Below are 11873 nucleotides of genomic sequence, written 5' to 3'. Positions count from 1 at the left end.
AAGGATGATTTATTTATTTTAACTTATTTATCTTAATGATATTAATTGGGGTTAATCCTTAATTTAGTTAATAAAATAAGTTTATATTTATCACCTTTTTATATGTTGGATTCCATGATAGGCTATAATAGACTCAAACCATAAGTGTATAATACTTTAATAAAAAAAATTACTAAACATCAATTAATGTCCAAATAGGAGCGACAAATTTTGATCAGCCTACTGGACCCGACCTAAACCCTAAGCAAGTTAGCCAACCGTCTTAGGGGCTGAGGCCTCTAACAACATGTAATAATAATCTTAAGTTTGTTGGAGGGCCTAGTAGATGGGTTATATTTATATTGGCTTGAACTTAACTTGACTAGACTCGACTTGAATCCTACATGATTCGATTACCAGCCTTACATATATAGCATAGAATTAAACCTATGAATCTCTGTCATAGACTGGCAAGACTCTCTACATGCCAAACAACATGAAAAGAGTGGTGGGGGTGATGAATTGGCACTCCATTAGACATTACCATGTGTCTTCCCTCATTAAATTGTCCATATCTCTAAATTTGTACAATGATAGTAACATGATCATATCCCTAAGTGTTGGTTGATCATTTTCAAAACAGGGGACCCACCTATGAGAAAGCCCCCCCATAAGGCCATAAAGTATAACACACTTGTCCACATTCACCATTTCTTTTCTGTCTTCTCTTGGATAAAATATTTGTGTAATAGAAAGAACAGTGACTTATTCCAACACTTACCCAGATCTATAATGCAGGAGAACAACAAAGAAGTGAAGACAAAAAAAGACCATGACTTAGACTACTTTGAACAATTTTTAACAACAAATAATTTACTTTATAGCTCAATCAACAAAGCATACAGTCATAAAATGACAGAATAACTCCAATCAAATAAACAACAAGGATCACTAGCCTTCTATCATATATATATATATATAGATATAGATAGATAGATAGATAGAGATAGATAGATAGATAGAGATAGATTGATAGATAGATCTCTGTCAGTTGAATTGATCAAACATCTCTATCCCTCCTGCACTCTGGAGACATAGTTGGATACCTAGACCTATCAGTGCAGTAGTTGTAGATTGTATACTTCTGGCGAACCCAATTCAACTTTCTGTACTGCAACCCATCCAGGTCCTGGAAGTCCTTCTGATCCCACCACCGCATCCCCTGGGTGGCACAAAACTTAGCCTGCACTGATGCCTCGCAGCCGTCGATGTGGAATCCCCGGTAGGCCGCGACGAACGGGCCCTTCGACCAGTCGGTCTTCTCGAGGCCGCCCCTCGTCGCCCAGTCGTCGGCGTTCCATAGGCTGGAGTAGATCTTCATCGGCTGGTTGAAGGGGAATCTCACTCCCAAGTCCTTGCTGTTCTTGAACACTCTGATAGGAACGTCATCCACAAAGAAGCTGTCTTTTTGTTTTGTTTTATTTGGGCAGCAGCAATGGAACAGTGAGGTTAGATTAATAGCTTCAGCTTTTGAATTCATTTAATATCAGAAGTAGTAGTAGTAGTATCAATTCCGAGTTTGGCTGCTCTATGGGTAGCAAGGTGATACATTCGATTTGCCCGCTTTAATGTGTTTAAAAAATTACCTTGTAACTTGAAAGTAGCCTTAAGCATAGCTAAGTTGGATCAAAAGTAACATAGAAATGGGGAGATTTAATCAGAAACTTACACAATCTGGAACATGTTCCAGAGAACAGAGTAGGTGTGGAAGTCTTTGGTTGGATCAAACCAGAGGTAGATCCTCTGCTCTCTGTCTCCCTTTCCACCAGTGAACACATTGGTCTGCAGAATGTATGGCTGGTTTGTCCTGTTGCCCAAGAACTCGAAATCTATCTCATCATGTTCTGAGTTCTGAGAAGATAACTGATCCAAAAACCCACATACCAAAAATCTCAAAAGGTTAGCCAAAAGATGCTGATACATATTACATTATATAGTTTCTAGTGTATATAATACAAACTCACATAGAAGGCAGTCACTGTTCCAGCTGAGTCCCCTGGAACCATCTTTATTTGCATACTGAAGTGGCCAAACAAGTAAGACCCCCTGGACTGGAACCCAGTACCTAAAAGAAATTAATCCAAGACAAGAGATTAAGCTCAATCAATGGAGAAGCCAAAAGCACAGGATAGCAATCTTTTTTTCTTTTTACCTGTGTATTTGTCCAAATGGAGCTGGATCTCATTGCCACCATTGAAGTACTTGATATGGTCATAAGCCCAAGTGGGCACATAGTTCTTTTGGAAAGGGACATTAATGGGTCTCCTTGGTGGAGCAGCATTGCTCATAGAAACCAAGGCAAAGAAGAATAGGGCTACAAAGGAAAGACAAGGAGAAGAAGAAGAAGAAGTAGCCATTTTTAGAGGAAGGTGGGCTTATGGAGGGAGTGAGGCAGAGAGGGGGGTTTTTATAGGCTAAGGGTTACTTATATTCTTAAAGTAAATATATTTTATGTGGGGCAGAGTCTTTTTGGCTGTTTTTGTTTTGCTTCTCTGGGAAGAATAAATTTATAGGATTAGACAGCTGTGGAGGTGTGGGTTTTGGGCTGTGCTATTATATGTCATAGTTCTCCATTTCTTTTCTTGGAGATACTAGGGTTGGGTGAGAGAGGTGAGTCACATTTTCCAAACACAAAAACTGAGAACACCTCCACTAGACCTGAATGGTAGTTTAAAATATTTTTTATTTACATTAGGGTTAATATCTAATAGATTATTCACATAATTGAACTTATTGTGGCTCAGTTTTTAGAAAGTTTAACTCAGTTATTCAATCTATATATATACTCAAGAAATGCAAACTCTTTGTCTAATATATGTTTGTCGTCCTAAGAATTTAAACCTCTAAATTTTTTTATTAAAAAAGTAGGATTATGATATTTATGCTAGTGGGTGCGCCTTAAAATAAGAGAAAATGTAAAATAAATATAATTAGTATGTAATTGCTTTAGGTTTTTTCAGTTCCACTGCAATAACAAATCTAATGTAGAGTTATAATTCCACTGCAATCAGAATCTAACATGCAGTAAAAATCCAAAGTAACTTTTATTAAGAACTGAAGCCTAATAAGAGTTGTTAACTCAATCCATATCTCTATCTTATTTATTTATCTCATATGGGACTAAATCTCACATTTAACTTTCAACAGATTTGGATGATAGCAATCAGATCATGTCAGTAGTATGATGTTCCACTGGAAGGGTTACTCAAAATTGGTACATTTCGTCAGGAATCATTTCCCAGTTCCCAGTAAATAGTTGCTGAGAGATGAGAGATGAGAGATTCCTCCCCATCCTAAATATATCCAATCTCATCCTACCAGATGTAGGGAGTAAGATGGTACCTTGAAATTTGGGTAATACTCACAGCATCTCTCTGAATGCAATGCTCTTCTCAAATAATTTATGAAAATTTATCAAGAACCTTTAAGCTTTATCTATATTATTATATATGCCTACTATATAGATATTTATTATTCCATCTTCCATTTTACTTTTAATATCTTAAAAATACTATAATAATAGCTTTTAAAAAAATAATTCTACTTAAACTCGCTAAACTATGACTTTATGTTCACATTCACACTCCTAAACTCTTTTTTTAGCATATATAGATCTCATAAACTATTGAAATTCTCTCACCCCCTAATTACGATAAACAAATAGATAAAAAAAATAGAAATACTCTTCTAAATAAAGGGCATAAAGGGTACATAATATTTCTTTTTCTCTCTCTAAAAATAAGGGCATAAAGGTTAAAAAAACTTATTTACATAAAAACGTAACTCAGATTAATGAAACATAGATTTGAGAGATTTATAACATTATAGGGTGTCTATGTATATAAAAAAAAAGATTATGAAGTGCATATAAAAATAGCCAATTCTATCGGCTACCATTAGGCTACCATTAATTCAAATTATTTTGAGATATTAAAAATAAAATTTAAAGGTCGAATAGCAAATATCCATATGCTGGGGGTGTAATAATAGCAAAATTGTGAGACATTTTTGATAAATTTCCTAGTAATCTATTCTATCAAATAGTACTTTTATTCCAAGCATATGTATTACAGTTACCATGATCTGGATCTAGATAAACATATATATATATATATATGTATATATATATATATATATATTTGAGCATATCACAGATCTCAACAAGCTAATTTATTTATTCAGGGAGTTCATTGATCACCAGTTAAGTGAATCCCCAGTAGACACTGGTAACATTAGTAACCACTAAACTGTCTGGTAGTTAATATTATACTCTTCTTAATCTTATCAATCTGATACTATCAGTACAGTGTATAAATATACAACAAGATCCTAGCTGTAGTCATGGCTGCATATATCCTTATAGCCTGGAAATTAATTAGAGCTGGGTTTGATTATCACATGCTACTGTTGGAGAACTTAAAACTCCTGCAAGCTTGATAGATAGAAATTAATCAATACAGTTGAACTGGGACTGGAAGTGTCAGTGTTGTCTACTTGAATCTCCCAGGAAACCAACCTGGAAGAAAAGGACATGAGGAAGCTAAGGAGATGGATCAGATAAAACTAACCAAGTTCGTTGCATTGAGAGATTAATGCCCATATCACCAAGCTACGCAATACTAGATGTTAAAAAGAGGATTGAACTCAATGATCATATCGATAGCACAATCACCAAATTTAAGGATACACTGCATGCCATGTGGTGATGTTTGTGTTCAGCTGATGCTTTGTCATACTCAGTTATTGCCTGTGGGTCAGACATTTGATTATATATATATATATATATTATCCAAGGAGTTTTAGATTGTCATTATTCTTTGGAGATTTTGCTATTACTGTTGATTTTGTTATTATTATTATTATTTATGAGGTTAAGTTCAGGTTGAAAGTTAAATGGGAGTTTGGGAGGTTTCGTAGATGCATGAAGAAGAAGATACCAAAATGAAAGCTCTTCTCTGACCTGGTGATTCGATTCTCTTAGAAGATTAAATTTATATATGCACTGGAAGAACAATTTCATATTGAATTAATTAGTCGTTTTAAATGAGGAAGAAGTAAACCAAAGATGAATCGAATGGCATTCCTATCCATAGTTGTTTAACAGGCATCAACAGAAATAAGCAACTTTGCTTACCTAGAAACTTCTTTTAGATAGTGAAAATTTTAAAACACTGTGGAAAAGAGATTTACCACAATTTGTCAATGTGATAACACAGATAAAAAAAAGTGCAGAGAAGCAATTGCAAATACACAAAATTTTATGTGAAAAAATCCCTTGTAAACATAGGGTAAATTATAAAGTTACAAATTTTTATCCAAAAATTGAACCAATTATTTAAACAACCAATATATTAGTTACATGATGAACATTCATATTGTCTATGAATACCCACGACTATTATCTATAAGATTTTATCGCAATGTACCACATTCTGTGATTGACTTTCAATCTTAATGACCATCGAGATTGATACTTCAATTTTAGTAGCCATGAGATAGACACCCCCCTCAAGATGTGAAATAATATGATGCGTCGAAAATGATTTAGCACCTTCTATCACAGACTCACCCAAAGTTTCCATCTTAATATCTCAAAACTTCAAAGTGGAGTTTCTAATGATACAAATAAAGATACTTTAATATTAGACCAAAAGTCCTCATATACCTCTTCTAATAATAGCCCAAACTATCATTCAAAAATTGTCAAAAATAGATTCAAAAAATTTGTGATCCCTACATGCATTCGAACGCTCTTAAATGCGTCTGAATATACTTTGAAAGGAATTTTTCTTGTCATATCCGTTGTAGTGTTCATCCAGTATTATTCATCCAATTTTTTTCACTCTTTTTTCATTTTAATATTTTTTATTAAATATCTCATAAATCATAACATGTGCTAAAGCTCAATAAAATTTTATTTGAGGTACAATTTGTCAATATTTTGTATCCATAATCAAGTTTTTGTTTGCTATTAAGATAAACAGCATAACTTCGGTACTCAGAGTGAAATGTATGTGAAGTATTAGATCTATAAAAGCAAATATAATATATCCATAGCAAGTGAAACCATTATGTGATATTATATATAAATATACAATCTAAGGCAACATCACAAATCCCATATGACCGTGATTCATAGTAAGTAAATATAAAAGATCGTGATCTTAGGATGACATGCCCTCGTACAAATTAAAGATAAATAAATTTAACATACACTATCAATATAATAATACAGAAAATAGAGCGTAGAGAGGCAATTGCAAACATACAAATTTTTTAAAAGTCAAGGTAAAAAGTCATGAATCCTATTCAGGATCAAGTCAATCTCTAAATCCAATGTAGTAGTTACAAAATAAATTTACATCTTACCCGTGGATACCCATAATTATATTTGTAAGATTCTAGTTGCTCGAATCCGCAATGTACTACTATCCACGATTGATTCTTCTAATCTTGAGTACAATGCAAAAAATTCGATAGTAATTTTCCATTTCAGTTGGAAAATGCATTCTCAATCTCAATGACACTTCCCCGGACAAAGCCCTCTAGGAATCAAAATCGATGGATACGAAGAAAATGATTCAGCATCTTTGTTCACGGAATCTCCCAAAGTCATGATCTTGATCTCTTTAAAATTTCAAAGTGAATAATTAAATAACGCAAAAGAGATGTCTCGAAGAAAACTGATAGAGTTCTAATGGACCACGCAAAAATTATGATGCTTATTTGTGTCAATATTATCCTAACATGAAACATAAAAGCTCTATATAAGATAAATCAGGTACAACAGAGGAATATAGTCTTTGTTTTATTTACCTAACGAATATGTTGTGTTGGGCAATCAATTTGTCTGAAGAAAAAACGTCTTAAAAGGAAGAATGAGAAGTAAAGGCTAGCATTTTATAGGCATCCAAAGTTTCTTTTATCCTTTTTCCTAATTAAACTAGGGTACACTCCTAATCTCATTATAAGACCTTCACGATCTCTTAATTTGACTTAAAGATCAGCCTAATCCAACAAGATTTGAGGTTGTTTCACGCCTTTTAATTTACAATATTCTTAGAAGTAAATATTCTCATACTCTAAACCATATCTCAATTCAACGACAGCATGCAGTTCTCTTTGAGTCCATACTTTGTCCAAGTTTACTACTGGCTGACAGCTGCAAGATTTCTCAATCTTTGATACGCTTGTCTTTCTACTATCCTTTTCTTATTATTTTCATATCTCTTTCTTTTCTTCAAACTTTGCGGCAAAAAACATCAGTAGAATAATCAAAGTTCTTTCATAAACAGATGCCAATTTGGAAGCTAACTGCTATTCTTGTCTGCAGAATAAAGTTAACAGTAAATTAAAAATGTTACATAGGAAACTATGTTCACATATTCTATTAAAACTAGACGTCTAAATTAACCAAGAAATCTATTCATAGTCGCTTTCTAATTTATGGTCTCGTTTAGCTCTATGACTACATGAGTACTCATGTGATAATATGCCAGCCTCTTCATCTCCTCCTACACAATCATATCCATATTCTCTTGGTGCCTCTTAAAGGACTCTTGTTTCTGCAACCGCATTTGCCTATGAAACCTCTTTATGAACATATCGGCAACATGATCAATCTCATCTTCCAAGTTGAATTGTGATCCATTTTCGCGTGAGTTCCTTACTAAATCTATGACAGACCCTGCATTGTCGACAATTTCGTCGTCGTCCTCGTCGTCATCGAGATCGAACAATGAATGAGTCAGGTGATCAGGATAGTCCTCGTCTTCGACGTAGTCATAGTCCTCCTGATGATGATCAGCATTAGCTAGCTTCTCTTCTCGCGCCGCATTGTTCAGTCTGATAGCTTTGCAGTGGTCTTGAATGCCAAGACTGCAATCTCTAACTTTCTGCAGGCTCATCAGTGCATGGATCTTATGAGAGATGTTGCTCGTCAACAACTTCTTGTTGTGGAGCAATCTGAAGATGACGAACCTGGTCTTGAGTGCAGCAGTTTTGCTCTTCACTGCCATCGACTTCGCCTTCGCAATCGTTACGACAATGGAGACGACCTTCTTCAAGAATGTGGAGGCCTTGTTCTTCATCTTTGACAAGGGGAGAGATGAAGGAAGGAGTAGCTCAACAAGGATTGAAGAGTTGTGGTGTTTTGGCATGGATTGGTGGACTACAAAGCTTGCATAGAATGCTGAAGAGCAGAAGGTTTAGTTCTTTTGCAGGGATAAAAGCTAGGTGGCTGTCTTGGCATGGGCCTTCTCTAGAGGACTCAATGTGTATTTATAGTACTAAACTTGTGTAGGTTTTGCTCCATGATATGAACCATATGGTAGGAGTTGTGAGAAAATTACACAAAGCTAGGTGGATTGGGCACTAAGAAAAGGTGAGAGTGAAAGCAAAAGGCAAAGCAAACAATGAGATCAGAGAGAAGCACAGCAAGTAAAATTAGGTATGTGATGAGCTGGGGAGACTTTAGATTTGAATTACTGACACTTTGGAGCTCAAGAGAGGTATTTCCTCTTGTGGTGAATGACAAAAGATAGATCCATTATTTCCAACTTTTGCTTTGCAAGTTTGCAGTTTGCTCCTTGGATTCTTCCTCTCTCTCCCTGCTTTCTAGGTTTGGGAGCTTCATTGGTACTTCTTGCTTCTATGTTACTGCTTGCAACTTTATCTTTTTTCCAACTCTGCTTTCTTGAATACCTTTCTTTTTTCTATGCATGACTTGGTGATTCTAAATATCTGGTAATTGATTGTGTGTTAGTTATAAAGTTAATCTTTCATCTACCGTTTCGCCGTTTGATTTTCTTTTTCCTCTTCTTTTAGTTCTTTCTACATTAGATGGAACTAAAACAACAAGTTCTGGTTTCAGACACCATCACCTAATTCAATTGCTAACTTCCTGATTTCAGATGATATGACAAAAAGAAAAGAATGGACTTAGGAATAATGCATTTAACATTAAGAGCAAAAGAAAAGAAGAAAAGGGAAAGGCTCTCAATATTCTTTGCTCCAATTGTTACATAAAACCACAGATCAAGTCCCCCTGATTTAGCAAACTAGCTAGTGAATGAAAGCTTTTATCTTAAGTTAAGCACACCATTATAGAATCCTTAACTTTTGAAATCTTCCCACTTATAGAAGAGTTATGATGTGGTTTGGAGAGAGAATAATAGTTTAACTGCAGCTTGTTCTAAAGCGAAAGGTACTACGAACTTTTGAGTTGTCGCTCTGACATGGTGCATTTGTTCTAAAATAGAAGAAAAGCAAGCAAGTTAGGCAGGGTTAATTGCTAAATGGACGATCATTTTGCGTTGGTTGTAAAGTACTGTAAGAAAACAAAAATTGTGTGTAGTTTATACCAGCATGCTTTAGCTTTCGAGGTCGGAAGATTTCAAAAATCTAAATTTCAATTGATTACTGCAACTTGGAAGATATTGTTGATATAAAAAATTGCTCAACTACTTCATGCTACTGTTAAACTATCCTCAGTAATCTGCATTCAGAAGGCCAAGAAGGATGCAACTGTGAAAAAGAAAGGTTAAAGGATCTATGACATGTACCATTTGGATGAAATTTAATCCAAGTATCGGAGGAACTGCAGTGATGAAAATAGGCAAAATGTTTGCCAATTTTTGAAGAATTCAGACAAAAATCACAATCTTTTTATGCAAATAAATAGTTCAGTATATAATTCAGTGGTCTGCTAATCATTAATGATATGCATAAACATTCGAAAAGTACATGTATGCTTCATAAATAATTTAAATTTGTATCGCTAAATGAATTGTCTGATTTGATAAAATATGATAAATTCTATCCAACCTAGGCAAGTATGTTAACAAGTGCTGCAAAGTTATCTTTACTTAATTGAATTCATCTGTAGCTTACCCTGAATTCTCTTGATATTTCCAAGTTCTGTACCTAAAATTTCAAACGTGCGAATTGTAAAGCAAAACCAAGTATCTGAGCAAACTTAGTTAGTGCTCCTAGCATATCTTTCAAACAAAGTTGATTCTTTTTCCTCCATGCTTTCTTGCATGAAATAGTCTCCTTTACTATCGTCGGAGCAATAAATTAATCTGAATAATTGTTCTCAATAAAATCTAGATCACAAGCTTGGAAGTGATTCATATATCTTATTTCAGAGGTCATATTCATAAGCATGCAAGAGAACAGAAGGCTTTACTCTGATGCCTTTACTCTTTAAACAAAAAGCTTTTCTATATCTTTTTTTTGTCAGTGGTCCTATGACTATACTGAGATCTAGTACACACAATAATTGGATTCAAGATTGCGAAAACGTGGTGCGATAATTGCCTCCAATTTCAGAACACTAGCAAACACAAATGGCTTTAAGAGTAGGACCTAATTCAAATGGAGCTTAATTAGACCATCTTTTGCTGTCATATAGCTTTCATGAGGGTTCCAGTACCTTTTTCACCTCTCTTTTATGGTTGGAAGAGTTCTATCAGACTGAAGCTTCTATAAAGCTTAAGTCATATCAGCCATTAGAATCATTGAAAGGGGAGACTTAGTCCTTTAAGAGTGAAAAATATCTCCAAGTTATGGCCTTGAGTTTGATCATGATTGTTACTGAAATAGATTATGCCATAAGACAGGGATTAAAGTGGTAAATACTTTGGAATTTCATCCCATTAGAGAGAAAACTTCAATGTTTATCAGATGGATGGATCCTCAAAAGAAGAAGGAAGCTGCAGTGGAAACTATGAAGTTGTAAATCTAGTCATTGTCACAGATTGGCTCAATAATTGACTCAATGAGCATTAGAAAGCTTACTTTTATAACTATAAAAAATGGACATGGTAATATATTCATAAAGGAACATCATAATGTTGAATGTAACTATTCTTGAGGTTAGATTGCTGCAACTTGCAAGTAGGCTATTGTTCATGGCCTCAATTGCAAATCAGGTGGATTAGTTGCCTGATGGCCTGATGGTAATGTTAATGTAGTAGTATTAGTACTGGTTCGAAGTTTCAGTTTTGACCCTGAGAACAAATAAATACTTTAAAAACCAAAATAGAATGTTTTTTAGCCTATCATGGTGCAAAAATAAATGTCAAAATCCAAAAATCTTAATAGTTTCGACCTTAATTACCCAATGAGTTTCTGACTTTAGTTTTCATTAAATTTCAACATTAATGTTCCATCTCCGGTGAAACTTCAAACCATAGTATTAGTACACTTGGAGAAGGAAAGAAAAGAAGAAGAAAGAATAACATCAAATAATTGGCTGTTAATTTATTGAAAAAAGTATTAACTAATTTTTTTTAAGACACTTAAGGCTATACTTAGGACCCATGAGCACTTGCAACTAATGGGCACTCTTGAGCACTTCATTGAGGCTTTTGGCCTCATTTGTGCACAAACTTTGGGTCCATTTTGTTCTCATACATTGGGAGTGACAAAACCTCTCTTCACATTGAGAAGTGCACAAAGTGGTCAATAGTATCAATACTCTAATGACAAATATATATATATATATATATATATATATATATATATATATATATATATATATATATATATATATATATACTTGTTTTGATGTCTATGCCTTCAAATGCCTTGCCTTAGACATCTGGGAGGAAACAAAAGTGGCCAAAAAGAAGTGCTGAGGAGAATATAAAACTTTGCAACTTTGAAGTGAGGAAAAGAAAAAGATCACTCTTTTATTGGCATGGAAGGGTTTCATGATCACATTTTGCAGCAGAAACCCATGTCTTTGGCCCATTTCCCCCGCATGCACTAAAGACTATAAAAAAAAGTTTGCAAAGAAGCTCCCATTAAAGCCAAAGGTTTGTGCAAAT

At 34.4% G+C, this 11873-nt stretch overlaps 1 protein-coding gene across 2 annotated transcripts; it reads right to left on the bottom strand.

Annotated features, from left to right (window-relative positions):
* Nucleotides 1-834: 834 nt before the first annotated feature.
* LOC140792371 (xyloglucan endotransglucosylase protein 34-like) lies at nucleotides 835-8303 on the bottom strand. 2 transcript variants are annotated; one of them, XM_073143333.1, is made up of 5 exons: nucleotides 8062-8303; nucleotides 2192-2322; nucleotides 2004-2104; nucleotides 1709-1902; nucleotides 835-1439 (listed from the first exon to the last, which is right to left on the bottom strand). In XM_073143333.1, exons 1-5 carry the CDS (start codon nucleotides 8196-8198, stop codon nucleotides 1040-1042), a joined length of 963 nt encoding a protein of 320 aa, XP_072999434.1. In that variant the 5' UTR covers nucleotides 8199-8303; the 3' UTR covers nucleotides 835-1039. The 2 variants fall into 2 exon arrangements, with proteins under 2 accessions (XP_072999434.1, XP_072999433.1); XM_073143332.1 differs by lacking the exon at nucleotides 8062-8303 and having other exon boundaries at nucleotides 2192-2432.
* Nucleotides 8304-11873: the final 3570 nt, after the last annotated feature.

The sequence above is a fragment of the Typha latifolia genome, chromosome 7 (genome assembly GCF_019914945.1).
Source record: "Typha latifolia isolate L0001 chromosome 7, TyphaL0001v2, whole genome shotgun sequence".
In the NCBI taxonomy this organism is placed as follows: domain Eukaryota; kingdom Viridiplantae; phylum Streptophyta; class Magnoliopsida; order Poales; family Typhaceae; genus Typha; species Typha latifolia.
This window is presented reverse-complemented; position numbering and strand designations above follow the sequence as displayed.